Source organism: Triticum urartu, chromosome 2 (genome assembly GCF_003073215.2).
Source record: "Triticum urartu cultivar G1812 chromosome 2, Tu2.1, whole genome shotgun sequence".
In the NCBI taxonomy this organism is placed as follows: Eukaryota; Viridiplantae; Streptophyta; class Magnoliopsida; order Poales; family Poaceae; genus Triticum; species Triticum urartu.
Genome location: NC_053023.1, coordinates 443,253,543 through 443,273,638, shown reverse-complemented (window position 1 = coordinate 443,273,638; position 20,096 = coordinate 443,253,543). Strand labels below are relative to the sequence as shown.

The 20,096-nt window shown below is 43.4% G+C and overlaps 1 protein-coding gene across 1 annotated transcript; it reads right to left on the bottom strand.

Moving 5' to 3' along the window:
• Positions 1-8,300: 8,300 nt before the first annotated feature.
• Positions 8,301-14,039, bottom strand: LOC125537770 (vacuolar protein-sorting-associated protein 11 homolog). Its single transcript, XM_048701086.1, has 5 exons — positions 13,646-14,039; positions 12,923-13,096; positions 12,315-12,638; positions 9,896-11,674; positions 8,301-8,999 (listed from the first exon to the last, which is right to left on the bottom strand). The coding sequence occupies exons 1-5, from the start codon at positions 13,883-13,885 to the stop codon at positions 8,643-8,645; spliced, it is 2,874 nt and encodes a 957-aa protein (XP_048557043.1). The 5' UTR covers positions 13,886-14,039; the 3' UTR covers positions 8,301-8,642.
• Positions 14,040-20,096: the final 6,057 nt, after the last annotated feature.

The following is a 20,096-nucleotide window of genomic DNA, read 5'->3' as shown; positions in this document are numbered from 1 at the left end:
TGTAGCATGTAGTTTTGTTGCTCCGAAGAGTGCTATCTGATCTGAAATTCCAGACAAGTGTTAATTTCACTAAGTCTGAGATCTGTTTACTATATGCATTTTTGCCATGCTTGTTTGAACCTGTTAATGGATGAATTGGCCATAGCTCAGTGCTAGACTTTTGTTAAGCATCTTGAATTCATCCCTGCCATGTATTTTTATGCCATGTTTGAGTGCTGTAGCATGTTCATCTTGTTGCATTTAGATGGCTACTTGCTGTAAATCGCAGAACATGGTCATATTTGAATTGCTTGCCATTTCCAAACCGTAACTCCGATTCCGGTGTTCTTTATATCATTTTCAAGCGATTTCATCTTATTTTTCCAGTGGCACACTTGGATTTCCAAGCTGAGGCCAGGTTCTTGCATCCCTTGTCAAATCTTGCATATGCATCCCTCATCGCATCCCGCATAGCATACCATCCTTGCATCATATTGTTTGATCCTTGCACGTGGTTGATTGTGTCCTTGTTGCTTGTTTGTCTTGTTTGGGTAGAGCTGGGAGACGAGTTTGCTAACGAGGAGCCTGTTGGGTTTACTTTCGAGGATCCAGTCAACTCTGACAACTTTGCAGGCAAGATGATCATACCCTCGAAATCACTACTATCTTTGCTTTGCTAGATGCTCACTCTTTTGCTACGCCATGCTACGATGCCTACCACTTGCTTTCAAGCCTCCCAAATTGCCATGTCAAACCTCTAACCCACCATGTCCTAGTAAACCGTTGATTGGCTATGTTACCGCTTTGCTCAGCCCCTCTTATAGCGTTGCTAGTTGCTGGTGAAGATTGGAGACCGTTCCTTGTTGGAACATTTATTTACTTGTTGGGATATCATTATATTATCTTGTTATATTAATGCATCTATATACTTGGTAAAGGGTGGAAGGCTCGGCCTCTCTCCTAGTGTTTTGTTCCACTCTTGCCGCCCTAGTTTCCGTCATATCGGTGTTATGTTCCCGGATTTTGCGTTCCTTACGCGGTTGGGTTATAATGGGAACCCCTTGATAGTTCGCCTTGATTAAAGCTTTTCCAGCAATGCCCAACCTTGGTTTTACCATTTGCCACCTAGCCTCTTTTCCCTTGGGTTTCCGGAGCCCGAGGGTCATCTTATTTAAACCCCCCCGGGCCAGTGCTCCTCTGAGTGTTGGTCCGAACCGAGTAGACTGCGGGGCCACCTCGAGGAAACTTGAGGGTTGGTTTTACTCGTAGGATGTCTCATCTGAGTGTGCCCTGAGAACGAGATATGTGTAGCTCCTATCGGGATTTGTCGGCACATTCGGGCAGTGTTGCTGGACTTGTTTTAACCTGTCGAAGTGTCTTGAAGAACCGAGATACCGAGTCTGATCGGAACGTCTCGGGAGGAGGTCTATTCCTTCGTTGACCGTGAGAGCTTGTCATGGGCTAAGTTGGGACTCCCCTGCAGGGATTTGAACTTTCGAAAGCCGTGCCCGCGGTTATGGGCAGATGGGAATTTGTTAATGTCCGGTTGTAGATAACTTGAACCTTAACTTAATTAAAATGAATCAACTGTGTGAGTTACCGTGATGGTCTCTTCTCGGCGGAGTCCAGGAAGTGAACACGGTGTTGGAGTAATGCTTGCCGCAGGATGCCCTCTAGTTATTCGTTTGCGCTTTGCCTCCTCTTCTCGCTCTCTTTTGCGAACAGGATAGCCACCATATATGCTAGTCGCTTGCTGCAGCTCCACATATATTTACCTTGCCATACCTTTTAAGCTTAAATAGTCTTGATCGCGAGGGTGCGAGATTGCTGAGTCCCTGTGGCTCACAGATTACTATTACACCAGATGCAGGCCCTGATGATTCCGCTCCAGGTGACGCGCTTGAGCTCAAGTGGGAGTTCGACGAGGACTCTCAACGATACTATGTTTCCTTTCCTGATGATCAGTAGTGGTGCCCAGTTGGGGGTGATCGGGACCGTGTCGCATGTTGGGTTATCTTTTATTTTGGCGCCGTAGTCGGGCCATGAGTGTTTGAATGATGTAATGTTATTTATGTACTTGATTGACGTGGCGAGTGTAAGACAACTATGTTATCTCCCCTTTTTATTATCTATATATTACATGGGATGTTGTGATGATTGCCTAACTTGCGACATATGCCTTCAATGCGATTATGTCTCTAAGTCGTGCCTCGACACGTGGGAGCTATAGTCGCATCGAGGGTGTTACAATTTGATCCATGCCTAAAATTTCAGCCTCAAAAGAAGTCAAGCGTCATGCACGACAACTCAAAGCATCGGCCACTTGGTTAGTTGTTCCAGATTTATGCACGATGAGATAGTTAAATCTCTCCAGATATGCTGCCCATCTTGCTAGCATGCGTTCAACATGCTTTTTATTTCTAAAATGCTTCAAGGATTGATGGTCACTATGAACAATGAACTCTTTAGGCAGCAAATAGACTTCCCAAGTTTTCAACGCTCTGAAAACGACATACAATTCTTGCTGATAGATACTACATTTCTGTCTAGCTTCAACTAACTTCTCACTAAAGAAAGCAATGGGCTTCCTTTCTTGAGATAGAACAGCTCCAATGCCTACTCCACTTGCATCACACTCTAACTCAAAAGTCTTGTTGAAATCAGGTAGCACCAAGACAAGAGCTTGTGATAGTTTTTGTTTAATCTCATTGAAACTAGCTTCAGCTGCTTCTGTCCATTGGAACTTTCCTTTCTTCAAACACTCGGTAATTGGTGCCATGATAGTGCTGAAATTATTCACAAATCACCTATACAAAGTTACAAGGCCATGAAAACTTCTTATCTCAGAAATGGTCTTCGGAGTTGGCCATTCTCGGATTGCTTCAACCTTAGAATCATCAATATGAATACTATCGCATGTTATGACGAATCCTAGGAAAACAAGTTGTGTTTGTAGGAAAACACATTTCTTCAAGTTGACGTAGAACTTATTTTCCCTTAGTACTTCTAGCACCTTCCGAATGTGATCAAAGTGTTCATCCTCATCCTTGCTATAGATCAAGATGTCATCGAAATAGACCACAACAAAGCGGGATAAGAAGGGTCGAAGGACTTGATTCATTAAGCACATAAAGGTACTTGGTGCATTTGAGAGTCCAAATGGCATGACTAGCCATTCAAACAACCCTTCCCTTGTCTTGAAGGCGGTTTTCCATTCATCCCCGGGTCTAATACGAATTTGATGATATTTGCTTCTTAAATCTAGCTTTATGAACACTCTTGCTCCATTAAGTTGATCCAACATATCATCCAGACGGGGAATCGGGAATCTATACCTTACAATGATCTTTTTAATAGCTCTACTATCCATACACATGCGCCAAGATCCATCTTCCTTTGGCGCGAGTAGGGCTGGTACAACACATGGGCTAATACTCCCTCGAATGTGCCCCTTTTGTAGCAATTCCTCCAATTTCTCCTTCAATATAGCATGCTCCTTTGGGCTCATTCGATAGTGTGGAAGATTAGGAAGACTTGCTCCCGGAATTATGTCAATTCTATGTTGAATTCCTCTCATCACTGCCAGGCCTTGTGGCTCTCCAAGTATGTTCTGAAATTCTGCCAATAAACCACGTACCTTTGCTGGAATTTCAGCAACCAGGTGCTCTTCTCCTTTTACAACAAGTGCAGCACACAAATCTGCCTCCTTCAAGTCTTCCATAAACTCATGAGAGGTATGGGAGATAGTTAACATAGTTTTCCCCTCCTCCTTAGAGGTATTACCTTTAGTTTTGTTTGGTAAAATAATGATCTTTCTCTTGTTCCAAATGAAAGAGTAAGGATTTAGTTGCCCTTGTGTGTAGTATCTACATCAAATTGCCAAGGTCTCCCAAGAAGAACACGGCTAGCATCCATATCAACTACGTCACACAACATATTTGAGCGATAATGCTTGCCCAAAGAAAGTGGTAGGTTGCATTGTTTGGTGATCCTCATATTCACTCCTTTCTCGATCCACCCAATAGTGTAGGGGTTTGAATGATCATGAGTATCAAGCTTTAAATGGTTTACCAACTTCTGGGAGATAGATTCTCGCAACTACAACTATCAATCACTAATTTGCATACCTTGCCATTCACTGTCATTTGCTCTCAAATATTTTCTTCCTTTGTGTGTCATCAGGTTGTGGTGTGGAACATAGGAGACGCTAAGTCACACATACCACCTCTTCACCTTGTTCTTGACAAACCTCTTGTCCATCGACATCTTCAGATTCATATTCTTCCTCATCGCCTTCACCATCATGGATAGTTGTGTTAACAAATTTCCTTAGTGGGCAACCGCTGGATATGTGTCCCTCTTCACCACATTTATAGTATTTTGGGCCTTCATTGGACTTACCCTTGCCTCTGGTTTGCTTCTAGATGGGTTGTTTTGCCTTTCGTGGAGCGGTCTTTTCTTCCACTCTATTAGGCTGACTCCTAGATGAGCCTTCGGCATGAGGATATGGAGGATATGGAGCCTTAGTTGCCTTTCTTGTCCTCACAAACCTCTCGGCCTTTAAGGCTGAGCTTGTGCTTGATCAATGGACCAGATTTGTTGCATCATCAATCGATCTTGAATAGCATCGTTGAGACCATTGATGTACCTTGCAACTTGTTGATCTTCATTTTCAGCAAGGTTGCACCTCACTTGTAGCCTTAGAAACTCCTCCGTGTAATCTGAAACAATCCTATTTCCTTGAGCACAATTTTGAAATTGGATAAATAGGATCTTGTCATAATCAACGAGCAAAAATCTCCCTTTCAAGAGACTTTTCATTTGCTGCTAAGTTCTCACATGAGGTTCTCCTCTCAGTATGCGCTCTTCTTGAATGCGATGCGACCATGCATCGGCTCCTCCTTTCAGCTTGTATGCTACCAAAGGGAACTCTACGATCTTCCGAAACCTCCATGACCTCAAAGAAATTCTCCACTTCATATAACCAATCTAGGCACCCTTCAATATCAACATTTCCATTAAAAGTTGGGATATCAGCTTTCACCGTGTATGTATCTCTTACATATGTAGGGTTGCGTACTCTACGATATGCGTAGAGATCTTGTTCTTTAAGGGTGTCATCATATTCTTCACCTTCAGAAGCTTCAACATAAATTGGCCTTGAAGCATGTTGAACGACATGTTGTTGTGGTGGTCTTGCTCCAAGATTACCTCTCCTTATTCTTTGATGAACATCTTCTTCTTCTTCTTTAGATGAATCTCCTTCATTGGTAGAAAGGGGGCACCTTTTCGTATCACCTCAACCAGCTGGTCAAATCTCCGATTAAGATCTTCACGCAGCTCTTTGATTTGTTGTTTTGCAGCATCCATCCTCTTCTCCAATTGCTCCATTACTTGCAGCTTGCTCTCGAAGAGGACAACAAGAACTAGTATGGGTCAATGAGGCTCTGATACCACCTGAAGTAGCACAAAGGTTGTGGAGGAGCAACTCCACCTTGCCGCTACAATGTGTACAGCACACAAGTGTTCAAGGAACAACTTCAACGTGTTTCACTAGATATCGCTCTAGAGACAAATGTAGGTCGATATGGCAGCAAGATCTAGAACTCCTAGAGCACAAGATCTACTCCAAGATCTTAGATAAGAATAACAAGTTCTATTATAGGTAGCGGGTACATAGTCCGGGTTCCAAAGTAGAGGTGAGGACCTCTATTTATAGGGCTTTGGGAAGCATTCACATACTTCTACTTATAGCTGGAACACTCTAGAAAACATTATTTAGGATTCACCTCTCTACTCACAGCTACTTAGAGCATCTACAGCCGGACTTCTCAAACCCGCCTCATACACCCGGGCGGGCCGCCCAGTCACTGCCCGGTCACGATTTTTTTACCCAGACAAGCCTTTCAAACGGCCCTCAAACGCCCAGGCTGACCGGCACCCCCCATATCCAGCCCAAATATTCGGCCCGCCACGTCAAACTGACGAAGGGGTCCCAGCCGGAAACGCCCTCAAACCCGGTGGTCCGAAGCTCGTCTCCTCCATCGGACCGGTGGCGCCGCGTGGCGCAGCTCCGGCGGGCCCGTAGTGCATTGCCCGGCTATTTAAGTCGGTCGGCAGCACAGAAACCATACCATCCATCCATATTTTCCTCCTCCTGTCCGTCGCCGCCACTTTCCACTCCACCCGTCCGCCTAGTAGCCATGCCCCCACGCCGCCGGGTGAGGAGCGAGCCCTTTCCGATGCTGGAGCGTCGGCTCGAGCTCCTTGAGCAGATCCGAGCTAGGAGCGAAGCCTGAATCGCCACGGGGCTAATCCGGAGGAGGAGTTGGAGGAGGAGGAGGATGAGCCGGAGGAGGAGGATGTGGGGGACGCTGGCGACGGGGATCTGCAAGCGGGGCAACATGCCATCGTCGATTCCCTCTGGTCGGAGTCGGCTGCGGAGGCAAGACTCCGTCGCCGACAGGATATGGAGGCGCAAGAGGCCGCGGAGGAGGCGAAAATGTTCGCCTACATGGATGAGGTCGAGCAGGAGGAGGATGAGCCGAAGCCCTCCTACCCGCCCATCCAGCCGGCACCGTCGTCGTGGACATCTCCGACGACGAAGAATAGCTAGGGTACTACGTAGATGTAGCACGTAGGATGCTTTGTATGGACCTAGAGGATGAAATTTAAGGGAGGCAGATGCAAAGTGGCTAATTTGAGGTGCCCGGTCAGTGCCTGCTGACGCGGGGCGCGTCCATGGGCATTTGAGGGGTCGGATTTGCAAAATCCGGCTGTAGATGCTCTTATAACTAGAGAACTCAGTAGGTAGGGTAAAGAAAAGAAAAGAAATACTACACTAAAGTGGAAGTATCTGAAAATAGCCAAACAGATCTGGCATCTATTCTTTTTTCTCACCTATTGTTCATCATCATTTTTGGAGCGCCGATGCTATTACCTCTTTATTAACTATCCAAGTTACAGTCTAGTGTAAGCTTGAATGTTTACGCTGAAGATGTTGTGCATGCATATGATTGTCCACTCTACCTACTAGTATAGACACGTGATCCTAGATCTCCCTGCCATTCTCTCTTTCTGTGGATGCAATGTATCCATTCCGGTGCAACATCTCCACGTTCTCTCTGGGGCCAGCAGTAGCTCAAACTTGCAGGTGGTTCAGATGAGGCTAAATTTCATGTTCTGATCTTTTTTTAAAACCTACTCGGGATTTGACCTTAGTTTGAAAAAATTTCGAGATGACCCTTTTGCTACCGCCAGGGACCATGACGATAGGGTATAACAGCCTACCGCCAAGGTCACTGGCAGTAGGGTTGCATGCCCTATCGCCAAAAACCTCCTAAGTATTGAACACAGTGCGTGTTCGTGCCTACCGCCAAGCACCTTGACGGTAGGGTTGTGCAGGCTACCGCTAATCCGGTTGACGGTAACGATGTTTCCTACCGCCAAAATCCTTGGCGGTAGGCTGTTAGACCCTACCGCCATGGACTCTGGCGATAGCAAAAGGGTCAGATCTCGAAAAAAATTTAAACTAGGGTCAAATCTCGAATAGGTTTCAGAAAAGGGTCAAAACACGAAAATTTGCCTTCAGATGAATCATGCAAGAAACGAACTATTACCTCCTTATCAAAATGTAAGACGCTAGCCTACAAGAATTTCTTATATTTTAGTACAGAGGTACTTCCTCCGTTTCTAAATGTAAGTATTTGTAAAGATTTCACTATGGAGCACATACAGATGTATATAGATGCATTTTAAAGTGTAGATTCAATCATTTTGCTCTGTACGTGATTCATCATAGTGAAATCTCTCCAAAGACTTATATTTAGAAAAGGAGGGAGTAGTACATTTCTACGAGGCGCCACCTGCAAATGAATGAATGCCCAAATTTCACATGGCAATCAGCTCAAATGAAGGCAAATCCAGAAAGGTAAAAAAAAGGAAAGGAGGGAGTAGTACATTTCTACGAGGCGCCACCTGCAAATGAATGAATGCCCAAATTTCACATGGCAATCATCTCAAATGAAGACAAATCCAGAAAGGTAAAAAAAAAGGAAAAGAGGGAGTAGTACATTTCTACGAGGCGCCACCTGCAAATGAATGAATGCCCAAATTTCACATGGCAATCAGCTCAAATGAAGACAAATCCAGAAAGGTAAAAAAAACTGAAAGCGATATCTAACGTAAAACGGCCAAACACGCGAGAAGAAAGCTACTCCCTTCGTTCGGAATTACTTGTCGCAGAAATGGGAGTATAATTCTATCTAATTTAATAAAGTACCACAAGATGGTGTGCATTCAAACAGAAAATAAAATCCGGCTTTAACAATTAAAAATGCAATCCATAAGAAACTTATGCAGTCCAACATAAGGGCACATACCGAATAACCAAAACTCAAATGCTGGAAGAAGCTCACTCCGAGCAACCTATTTCCAGCACCCAGCAAAAAAGGGCGGCTGGAACAAAGTAGTTACAACGCCATTGTACACCAAAAACATCAGAGCATGGATCAAATAGGCTAGTGAGCACAACTGAGTACATGGGAAAGGCTCGGTATCATGGCCCGCACATGCTAGTGACTGATGGAAACCGTAAGCACACTTGAATCACAATAAACATGATGTATAAGCTGTACAATGCAAAACAGTGGCTGAACTCTTCACTATGGGGCATTTTCAGGTGGAATCGTCGTTTTGCTCACTACGCCCTTGCTGAAGTAGTCTGCTACCACAGAAAAGCCATCCTTCGAACCCCTTAACTGCCTGAAGAAGAGATCATGATCCCTGGCATTTAGTTCTAGCTTCTGCTTTGCCTCCATAACAGATCTGTATTCAGGTGCACATTCCGGGCACTCCTTCTCATTGTCCCCAAGGCAGCGAAGATGGAACGAGTGCATGCACATGAAATGGACAGCAGGAAGATCAAGGGTGAAGGTGCATGCTGTGCACTTGCTTAGTTGAAAAACCTTTGCGTTTGTCTTGAGGTCTTCTATCTCCCTTTTCATCAATTCTGTCTCTTCCTGTATAAACAAAAAATCTCGTTTCATTATGCGTTCCCTGTTTTGATCACTGAAGAGTGTTAATGTACTCCAGCTAAAGTTTCGAATATTTGCTCAGATCTTGCTACGTCAGAGAAATCTTTTATAACAATCGTTCCCTTTAGCAAGAATCTGAAAATTGCCGTCATCACTAAATATGACTGGGTCACCAATTTTATTGGAATGATCAAACTTAATGTATCAAAAGCATGTCATTCTGTTAGACATGTCTGCAGTATGAAAGACTGAACTTTTGATAACTGCCAGCTTCAAGCACTTTATTGCTAGCGTGGAAGCAAAGTTTCTTACATGTTACCCTCCCAAGTCCCAAAGAAAAACATCACTATAATTATTAACCACTCCAATTATGTAGTGTGCATGATAATTATGTTTATGCCAATAAACATATTAACTCTAAAGTGAGTTCGAGCTTCACTTGTGGCATGGTATGCAGAAGTCAATTGTCGAACATCAGCATACTAGGACAAAATGGCATGCTACACATCCTCCTCTTCGCAAAGAAAACTTGATACCGGTTTAGATGTAAAAAAAAACTTGATTTCTACTGAACCATGGGTTTTAGGTACATAGGTTCATCGAACGAAAGCCAGCTTCTAAGAGCTGCTGCTGCGCACTATACAACCTCAAATAACAAATTTCAGTCAAAGCTTCAGAGTTGTTGGCACAAACAGCTGAACAAAAAATTCCCTAATATCTAGCTTGAGCCTATAACAGCACATTTAGTTATCCTTTACATAGTAATATACCGACACCAAACTATGATACACTAAGTGATTGCCTAAAGATTGTAAAAGATGTTGAGAATAGCAATAGAGAAAAGAAATGCTGCAGAGTATCACATTCAAACTACTACTAACCTGGTACTTGTCAACAGATTTTCTGTCATCTTCGATTAGCTTTGATTCTTGCTCAAGTTTGCGAGCAATGTAATCCTTGACAACTGAGAGAGTCAGGCATGGGTTTTTTGATAGTGTCTGTAGGACAACAATTGGAGGCAAAACATCCGCCTTCTCAACGTAGGTCAAGACCTCTTTAACTTCCTTAGAGCAATCTTCCCCAAGCTCACCAAAATAATTCAACAGGTCACCCCAGAGAGATGGATCCCCTCCTTGAGTTGAGTCCCCTAGCTTCTTACAGCATGCAATTAAACCTTCATGGTCATGAGCTTGCTTGTAGCAACTGATAACCTCTTTGTAGAGTTTTAATTTCTCATACAGAAATAACAAGCCATCTTTAAATGCATTTGCATTACAAATGATAAGAGCAAGATCAACAGAATACAAAGGTTCTTCCATCTCAGGTGTCCAGGCAGACTTCAGCAAAGCAAGTCCTTTCCTTTGTCTGTCAACAATATCCTTTGCTGTTTTATTTTCTTCTTTTCCAAGTTTCGCTTTCTCCCTTGTGCCTGATTTATAGCCGTTTGTAATTTCCTTCCCTTTTCTTTCTTTACTATTGTGATCATCAAAGCCATTTTCTTGTGACATAGATGGGAAGCTTAAATCTTTTGATATATACAGCTCCAGAAGGGTGTTATGGATTTCTGTCTGAGCAGGTGAGTCCTTGACTGCTTTGATATAGTTTTCTAGAAATTCCATGAGATATTGTGGGCTGTGCACAAATATATTTACAAAGTCCATTGGTGAAGGTATCATAAGCAAGCGCATGCTATTTGAACCTCTCCTTGTCGTAGGATCTCCCCCATCAGTACAAAGCCTCAACAGTATTTTAACAGTTTCAGCAGGTCTATGGTCCACAAGAATTTTTCCATATTCTTTTACAGTAAGACCAGCTTGGTTTGCCTCAAGGCCAGATATATACTGCAGCGCCTCATCATATCTAGCAAGATCCTCAAGTAAAATCTTCAAATACAGCTCATGTCTCCCAGCCTTTTTGGCCACAAACATAGCATGTTCATGATATCCAGCTGCACGACATACTCTTATGGCAGTTTCCACATCAAACTTAATTTCACCTACCCCATCTTCATCTTTGATGAAATGGTTCAGCTTCTCAACATCTTTCAATTTGGTATAGCAGTTCAACAGAAGGGTTGTGTGGTCTTTGGATGCTAATCCTCTATCATGTAACTTTTCTAGATAATTTGTCAGGTTGTGGATACGCTTTGCATCAAGAAACTTCTGTATAACATATGACGGTTCAAGATGACCAATGGTGTGGATATATTGAGACATGGCCTCATCATATTCTTGTTTTCCATACAGATGGTCACCATACTTACGTAGAACCTCGGCAGTTGAAGCAGGATCAGCCTGCTGACTTTGTACAAGATTGATTGCAACTGTATAAAGATTTTTCTTAAATAACATGTCGAGCTTACTTTCCATGTCTTTCTCCCCAATGCAGAGTATCCTTTTATCACTCATTATGAGAATAATATAGCCCCACTCAGTGACCAAATGTGAAACATCCCCCACAGGCATGCTATGCGCAATTAACCGATTCTTAAGATCGTAAACATTAAGAGTATTCTTTCGGCTTCTCTGATCTTCAATTATGCAAAGTAAATAACCCCGAAACCAACCCACAAACTTCTTCTCACCATCAAAAGCCCAACAAGGGCCTCTACCATCAACTTCGTAGAAATACACTGCTTCTGGTCTACCAACAATCAGATCCTGCACAGATACAAATAAAAACAAATAAGGTTTGCAGTAGAGCAAGATAAAATTGGACTGTTTATAAAAGCGCTAGGCGTTAATCGTGCATTTTGCCACTGCCTTGTGCTTTTCTGACCAAAGCGTGCACTTATGCGCAGATTAAGCGCAATTAAACGCTGGGCATTTTGCTATGACCTAAAGCCTATGCGTGCCTTTTTTAACTAAAAATCTTAACAGCAAAACACAGGTAGGAATGTAATAAATTGAGTAATTGACTGAGTAGCTCCAGGTCAAAAATACTAGCTAACTCTTTCCAAATTTTGCAGCACGAATTGTTTATGTGGACTTAGTTAGTTTCAGTGATCACGTGGAGATCTGGTAGACTGGTACAGCTTTTTTTAGTAGCGGCTGTGCAGAACAACTATACTGACCAAGGGCCTATGAGACTAACAGGTGGCCTAACCAAACTTGCCATGTTATTCCTTGTACCCTGCTGTCTTGGGGCAACTACCAAATAGGTCCCAAGACATAATTACCAGCACATTTGAAGAAATAAATGCACAAACAGATGAACAAGCACAATGATTTGAAGTTTGTATAGTTATGATTTGAAGAATAACAAATGAACAAGCACAAAAACAGAACATATCACACTAACCATGCGGTCACTCATTGCTACGGCATTGGTCTCACAACCAATTTGGTCAAGTGTTTGCCTCCTTGGTGGTTGATGATGCAAGCTGAACAAGGTTATGGAACTAGGAGTAATGGCAAAGAGCTGATGTGCCTGCCCTTCAACTCGGAACCCAAGACCAGTAATAGGTGAACTTGTGCCGTCTGAAACAGGTTCAACTTGCAATGTGAAGCGTGTGATACGCTCACGTGCAATATCACCTTTGATGCAATAAATGCAACCATTGTCCAATCCGATAGCAATAAACAGGATGGGAGGAGCTTCTTCTAAAACCAAAAATGATGTAATCTGCAGAATTAAAAAGAGTATTACAAGTAGAATAGGATGTTATTGCGTGCAATCAACATCTGCCATGCTAAAGTTATATAATATGAAACTTTAAGTCATGACACATCTAGTGGTATTGATTTCAGATTGTGAATGTTGGCACTTTTTTCTACAAAGTTGGTCAAACTTTACAAGGCTTGACTTCAGTCAAATCTTATATGCGAACTAAAAAGGACCGGAGGGAGTATATTCAAATTTTCTTAGCAGAAGAACACAGAAGGTAAGCTGCAAAGGGGAGGATTTACCTTGGCCTCAGGAAATTGATTCGTGAAGACCCGCAAAATTTGAACACAGAAAGGGGTTGTCGTACTTGAACCCTCTTCTTGTACTTTATCAAGGTCGAAAACTTTTAGACAGACTGCCGATGACTGTGAAGATGCTTGATCATCATCTCCAACCGTGACAAGAACATTTCTTTGCTAATCATACAAAGGCATTAAGTTGTAAATATCACTTTTAGCTGTTATTATCATGATAAAAACAACACAAACGAAAAAACATAAGAGGAAATGCATTACGAACAGCGAGAGAAACCGAGGTAGAGTACGTAAGAAATTAGTGACAAAAAGGTAAGCACCATATTGTCAGTAAGAAATAGTAGCAGATTAGCATATATATAATCAATGTTGTTGGATATATAGGTAACCCAATTTACTTGAAATTCATCCCTTCCAACAATAAACAAAAAGATGTGGTCCGAACTCTGAAGCCTTAAGCAAGTTTTGTTGCCGAATCTTATACTAGTAAGTTTCTGGAATTGTTCAGAGCTGTGCGACAGAGCAATGATTATCATCCCATCTTGGATTGACGAACTATGTTCACTACACATAATTAGAAGTTCATTCGGAATAATAAAACAATAGCATTGTTTATTCTGTCTCCTGATTGTACAGGACCAATATTGAATACTCGAATACATATGGCGAGCAAGTCCAGAGTTCCAGATGCGTTTCCATGGGTGTACGTACCTTGAGCTGCTGGAGGAAGAGGACGGATGAGGCGTAGGCCTGGAACCCGTAGGAGAGGCGGAAGCCGCGGTCGAGGAGCCCCACGGTGCCGTCGTCGCAGCCGATCGCGACGCGGCCGCGGCCGCCCGAGGAGCAGGTCACTCGGCCCGCGATCTCGGCTGGCACGGCCGGGGCGCCGCCTCCCCCGCCGCGCCCTGCCCCCTTCTCCTCGAAGAACTCGAACTTGCGCCACTGGTACATGCTGGGCGCAAGGGGAGGCAGATCGGGAGCGCGCTGCCGGTCAGCTCGGGTGGGAAGGGATCGACCTCCGCGCCGGCCCGTGGAAGGGAGGGGGAGGAGAAGCGGCCTGCGGTCGGGCCCGGGCACGACTGGACGGATGCGGCTTGCCTGCGGCCGCTGCGTGCGACCATCCATGCGGCGCACCGATCGCACGGCCCTGGCTCCACGCACGCCCCGCTTTAGAATTTGTGTGAAAAAAAATACACATCGTAATACAGATTCCCTTCTTCAATACACTTCTATCCACATCTTTCCCCTTCTCTCTGAACAGAGCTCGAGCTGAAGCTTTTGCTCCTCCAAATTCCAGGTCCTTGCGGCTGCCTAGATCTTGTTGTACCTCCGTCCGGCGTGCACCTAGATGTTTCGTGGACCCGTTCTCCTTCGGCCGCCCGTTCCCACAAAGCTTACAATCTACCATATGTCATCCCGTCCCCGCTCGGCTGGTCGCCGACCGCGTGCACGTGCGCTTGCCGGACCTGGCCGTGCAGCAGCTTGGCCGGCACCGGAGCCCCCCATCGGGGTCGGCCAGACCTGCGTCGCTTGGCTGGGCGCGGCCCATGTGCGCTTGCCGGACTTAGCCGTGCTGTAGTTTGGCCAGAACTGGCGCCTAAATCGGCGTCATGCGGACGGCGGACCAGCGTCGCCACCAAGTTGCGCGGAGGTTGGCGAGCCAGCACGGGGCGACTACACAAGAGGGCGGTGCCTCGGGCTTGTGGATGAGCTTGGAGGAGGGGTCGAGGGAGCGAGATGAAGGACGTCGGGGACCGCAGCTAGAGCGTCATGGATTTGATATGCCCTTGGAGAGGAAGAAAGGGGACGGGGATGCTTGGAGGGGGGGAGAGGGACTGCAATCTTTGGCTCCAGCTCGGGTCGTCACTTCCGTCCTCAAGAAAGTCGTCGGGCTGCAGTTCGTGGAATCAACATCACCTACACAGGACAGGACACAGGTAAATCTCGTTTTCTTCTTGTGTTGTTCCTATCTCTAATTTTGAGTCCTGTCTTGTGCAAATCCATTCTGTGAACGAGTATATTTGGCTGTAGTTCGGTCAGATGAACATGATGCCTGCGGACATTGTGCATAGATAGTTCTATGAACGAGTATATTTGACTAGGGATATGGAGTAGCATTCAAAAAAAACTGGTACATACATGTTTGAATAAAAATCACTTGTAGCTTGGAAGTCTAATACACATGCGATAAAACTATTCCTTTTATAGAATAGATTAGGTTGGCTTCGGTTGATTCAGAAAGAATTGATTTTGTCTTGTCATCAAACTAGAGTCAGAGGTCCCAATGCTCCCTTGCGGTGAGGAATTCAGCATGGAAAGTTGCCGTTGTAAATATGTATACATGTGATTTGTTGGATGACCCTGTGCACAAAATTAGAGAAGTTTAGTTTCATTGAAGTTCTGAAACTATACTTGAAATGAAAGTGTGGACTTCTTATACCACTGGAGTATTGCCGTATTCTTGGATGTGCGGTGGCATTGGGATGGTATGACCACTTGATTGCAGCATTGAAGCATTTAGGATAGATGCTGGATTCGGTTGATGGAGGAAGTCTTGATTTTCTCCTGTCATCAAACCAGAGTTAGAGGCCCCAATGGTACCCTGCAGCGAGGTGTACATGTTATTTGTCGGATGACCCTGTAGAGAAAGCAAAGTTCAGTGGCACTGAAGTTTAAAAAATAGAAAAAATAAAAGTGTGGAATGCTTCTACCATTGTTGTATTGTATGGTTGGAATCCAACCAATAGTTGTTGATTCTGTGGTGGCATAGGGATGGCATTACCAATTGATGGTTGCATTGAAACACTTTGCATAGCATTATAGTGTAATTGATATGCAGTCATTTGATTCGTGAAAAATTCCAAAGGACCCTATATAAAATGGTAGAGAAATGTCACTACAGTTGATGTTTTATAAGAAACAAGCAACATTGTATTATTACCGTCGGCAGGTCATGAGGCTGTAGTTGTATAATATCATTTGTGTTCTTTTTTTTCTTTAAAGTTGCTTTCTTCAAAGGACCCTATCGAAAATGATAGAGAAAGGTCAACACATTGAATATTTTATATGAATTGAGTGACTAAATATTATACCGTTGAGGGGCCACGAGGCTCTAGATGCACAATATCATTTGTGTTCTTTTTCTTCTTTGAAGTTGCTTTCTCAAATCCACCAATAGGTCTTTTTGATCCTTTCACAGTCTTCTCCTTAACCTTCATACCTTTTGGTTTTGCAAGTCCCTCACCGTGTTTTGAAATTCTACTAGAGGCGATGTTCGTTCCTGCCAGTATAATGCCAAATATCAGTCTTTGTTCAACAATAGTGTAGGCAATTATTGTTAGTATAGTTTGTACCTTCTTTAGTAATAGAGTTACCCAAATCTGGATCAGCACTGACCAAATCTTGATTAGCGCTAACCAAATCTGGATCACCGTGAACCAAATTTGGATCAACATGAACCAAATGTGGATCGACGCTAACCAAATCTGGGTCAGCTCTAATTTTCAAGCATTTCTCCACATCTTGTGCTAATTGCGCCTTATAGTATGATTCTTCTGACTCAGCGGCACGAGCAGCTATTTTCACAAATATTATGCATAGTTCCTTGTAGCAGTTAGACATTCTTGCTTTTAGGTTATCATGTGGGTTGCATTTGCTTGTTATATCTAGAACTTTGGCATCAATTGTCCATCTTTTCAAGATATATTCCCCAGGGATATGCTTGATATTGTTAATATCAGGTACCTTTAAGCAATGAGAGCAAAGAATTCCAGCAAACTCAAACCTTTTGCAACTGCAGCTAACCTTTTCTTCTTTTGGAATGAATCTAACAACATGTTCACGTTGTGTGCCATGAAATTTTACTACATAAATCTTCACCTCTGTGTCACTTTCATCACAAAGGATCATGTCATAGTTCAGAGTTCGAAGCACTTGATCTTGAACCATCTTGAATATTGCTGGAGTATATGTAGCTGCAGCTTGTTTTAACATATAGCTAGATTCAGCCTTCAACTTGGGAGTAGTCTGTGTTGCTTTAAAGTCATACTTCACCTCTTCACATCTTTTATCCGAAACTAGCCGTTCAAAATGCTCAAAGAAAGTAAGCATGTCATATTTAATACTAATGTATCTCTTCAGTTCATTGTTCATGCTTTCACTTCTTTGGGTAGTGCTCATGTGGGCAGAGAACATATTTTTACCATACACTAGTGCCTAGTGTTCCTTTTTCTCAAATAGCCTTTGCACCAATTAATTGTCACGCAGTCCATACTTGTCAATCATTTTATCCCACGCACCTACAAATTCATCCTCCTCTTCTATATCATATATACAGTGCTGAAAATCAACATTGAACTTCTTATATTCGTCAACAACTCCGGCGAGGTGCTTGCAAGTATTTTGATTCATATGCCACACACAAAGTCTATGGTGAGAATGAGGGAAGACTTCACGAATTGCCTTCGCCATTGCCGCATCTTCATCGGTGAGAATTGTACGTGGATGTTTTCCTGACATAACTTTTAGGAAAGTTCTGAAAAGCCAAGCAAAACTAGCAGCGGTTTCATCATAGAGAAGTGCAGCACCAAAGACAATAGTTTTCTTATGATTATTCACCCCGACAATCAAACCAAATGGACGTCCATCATCTAGTTTTCTGTATGTGGTGTCAAAGCATATAACATCGCCGAACATTGCATAGTCTGAAACCATTTTGGAGTCGGCCCAAAAAATATTGGTTATCAACTCATCCTCATCCACTTGAATTGAATAGAAGAAGTTGACATCTTCTGAGACCTTTTTCTCCATGTATTCTAATACTCCCCCTGTGTCACCTACTTTTGCTTTTATTGTTCTCTTTGAGTACAAACAATTTTTCATATCTTGAGGTGTAAAGCCAAGGTTTTCACTTCCACCTGCTTCTTTAGCCATCAAATCGATTGTTGCTTTATTTGAAATGCCAACTGACTTTGTGACCTCTATGTTTGCTATCTGTGCTTCTGTCACTTTTCTCTGGGATCTCAAATATTGGGCCATGAGTCCATTAGCAAGAGTGTGGTTATGCGACGCCTCGAATTCATACACATAATAAAATCCATCTCTAAGGCTAATCTTCATACGGGCATCACAACCACATCGTGTTTCAGGCCTACTGTAAGTGAATGTCTCCTCTCTTTTATCTTCCCGGCGATGGCCTATAAGTTGTTGTAATTGTCTTAGAGCATAAAGAAGTGATTATAATTTTAAAAAAATGAAAATAACCCATACCTTGACGAGAGCATGTAAATGTCCGTTCCTGCATTGTAGAAGGGTTCGTCACTTTATGACCACTGTATCTTCTGATGCTAAAACCAATGGTTTTAGCATATTTGTTATAAAATAAATAAGCTTCCTCTTCAGATAAAAATTTCATGCCAAGCTTTGGTACCCTTTCATCCATGTGATCTACTGTAGTTTCTTGATCCTATATCAGTTAGGATTCAATTTAGTTAATACACACATATAGCAACCATATTTGCCTATCATGAGTTTTTATGAACTGCATCATAAATCAGATTTACTCTTGCAATCGTATTTAGAAACATGGAGTGCATTGAGACATCAGAAGTCTTAAGTTTTAGAAGAGAAATCATGATGCACTCTAGAATCCTTGTTCTGTTTATATGTCATATCAATACACGGTTTGTGCAAGTATATTCAACTATCTCTTATGTTTGTCGATGAACTATATGTATTGTAAAAGGAATAGAAAAAACTGTAGTGCATGTTTTCCAAAAACTGAAATCAGAGATGGTACAAGAACGTCTGAAATTGGCTACTGTACATGACACTGCTATGTTTTTCTAAATAAAAAAAACTAACTTTCCGTTGTTCTTTGGCTTTTGCAGAATGCGGTCACAGATTCCTATAGAAGTTCTACAAGGGTGCAGCACACTGCTTTTTCCTGGCCAACACTCTGGATCGTGTCACAGTTGATGGAAAGTGGATCTTCTAGGCAAACATATCTGTGTGCACTGCTGGATGCGAAGTCTCCCGCAATGGTTCAAAACAAAGAAATTATAAAATTTGCCGTCGATTCATCGTCAGAACCAAGTGAGATTTCTTACTTTTGGTGCATGAGATTGTTCGTAAGTGTCCTGGTTCCATGGAACACTCCTCGGAGAAGTCGTCAGGGATGCAAGACTCGGAGAAGCCATCAGGGACGCTCAATTGAAGAGAAGAATTTCCTGATTCCTGGTTAAGCCTCTATTGATAATTGTGCGCTTTAAGGCTCTAGGTCACTTCCGCCTCAAATGAGATGTAGATCTTGAATTTTGGCGCCCTTTTGTGTATTCTGTGGTTCTTTTGGCGGGTGATTGGATTATTTCCGCAAGGCTTGTGTTCAATTTTAGTGATGAGAGTATTACGGAAACGAATTAGTATTACGATGTGTAGTTCGTTTTTCTTTTTGCACTTAAAATCAGGATCGATCGTTGTGTGCGTGGAGCGGGGCGTGTGTGGAGCCAGGGCCGTGCAATCGGTGCGCCGCATGGATGGTCGCACGCAGTGGCCGCAGGCAAGCTACGTCCCGACTGGACAGATCGGGTCGGCTTCCGTTGCGGCCTTGGGTCGGGTGCGGCCTCGCGCTCGCGGGGAGGTGCGCGGCGCGACGCGACCACAGCAGGTTAGGATCGGACTCGAACGCAACACGGGAGCATTGGGTCTATAGGACAGCAGTCCATGTCCTCAGCCGTCCGATCTTCTAACTTAAACAGTCCGGATTCCACTGTTTTATATATCTGAAAAAATCCTGCCACATACTCCATTCTAGCTTCGCCGCCTTGTGCTCTATTTTTTTCGAAAAGATCAGATGTATTATAAATATCCATCAGAGGTTAAAAAAACCTTGAATATAATAAAAATTACATCGAGGTTCATGGACCACTGAATGACCATTGTCGTCGTCAGAACGAGCAGCCGACGCGCCGTTGTCGCTACTCCCGTACCGGAGCCGGCCTGACTTGTCGGTAATAACAAGGAAGTATTCGTGCATGTGCCCCGAAGGACCAACGTCCCGCAGCCGCAGTCGTTACCGTTGAATGTTTAAATCGATCTGGAGAATTTGACACCAAATATCGCATTGCGCACAAACAGCAAGAAACCTTAACCTCGTTGCCCCAAG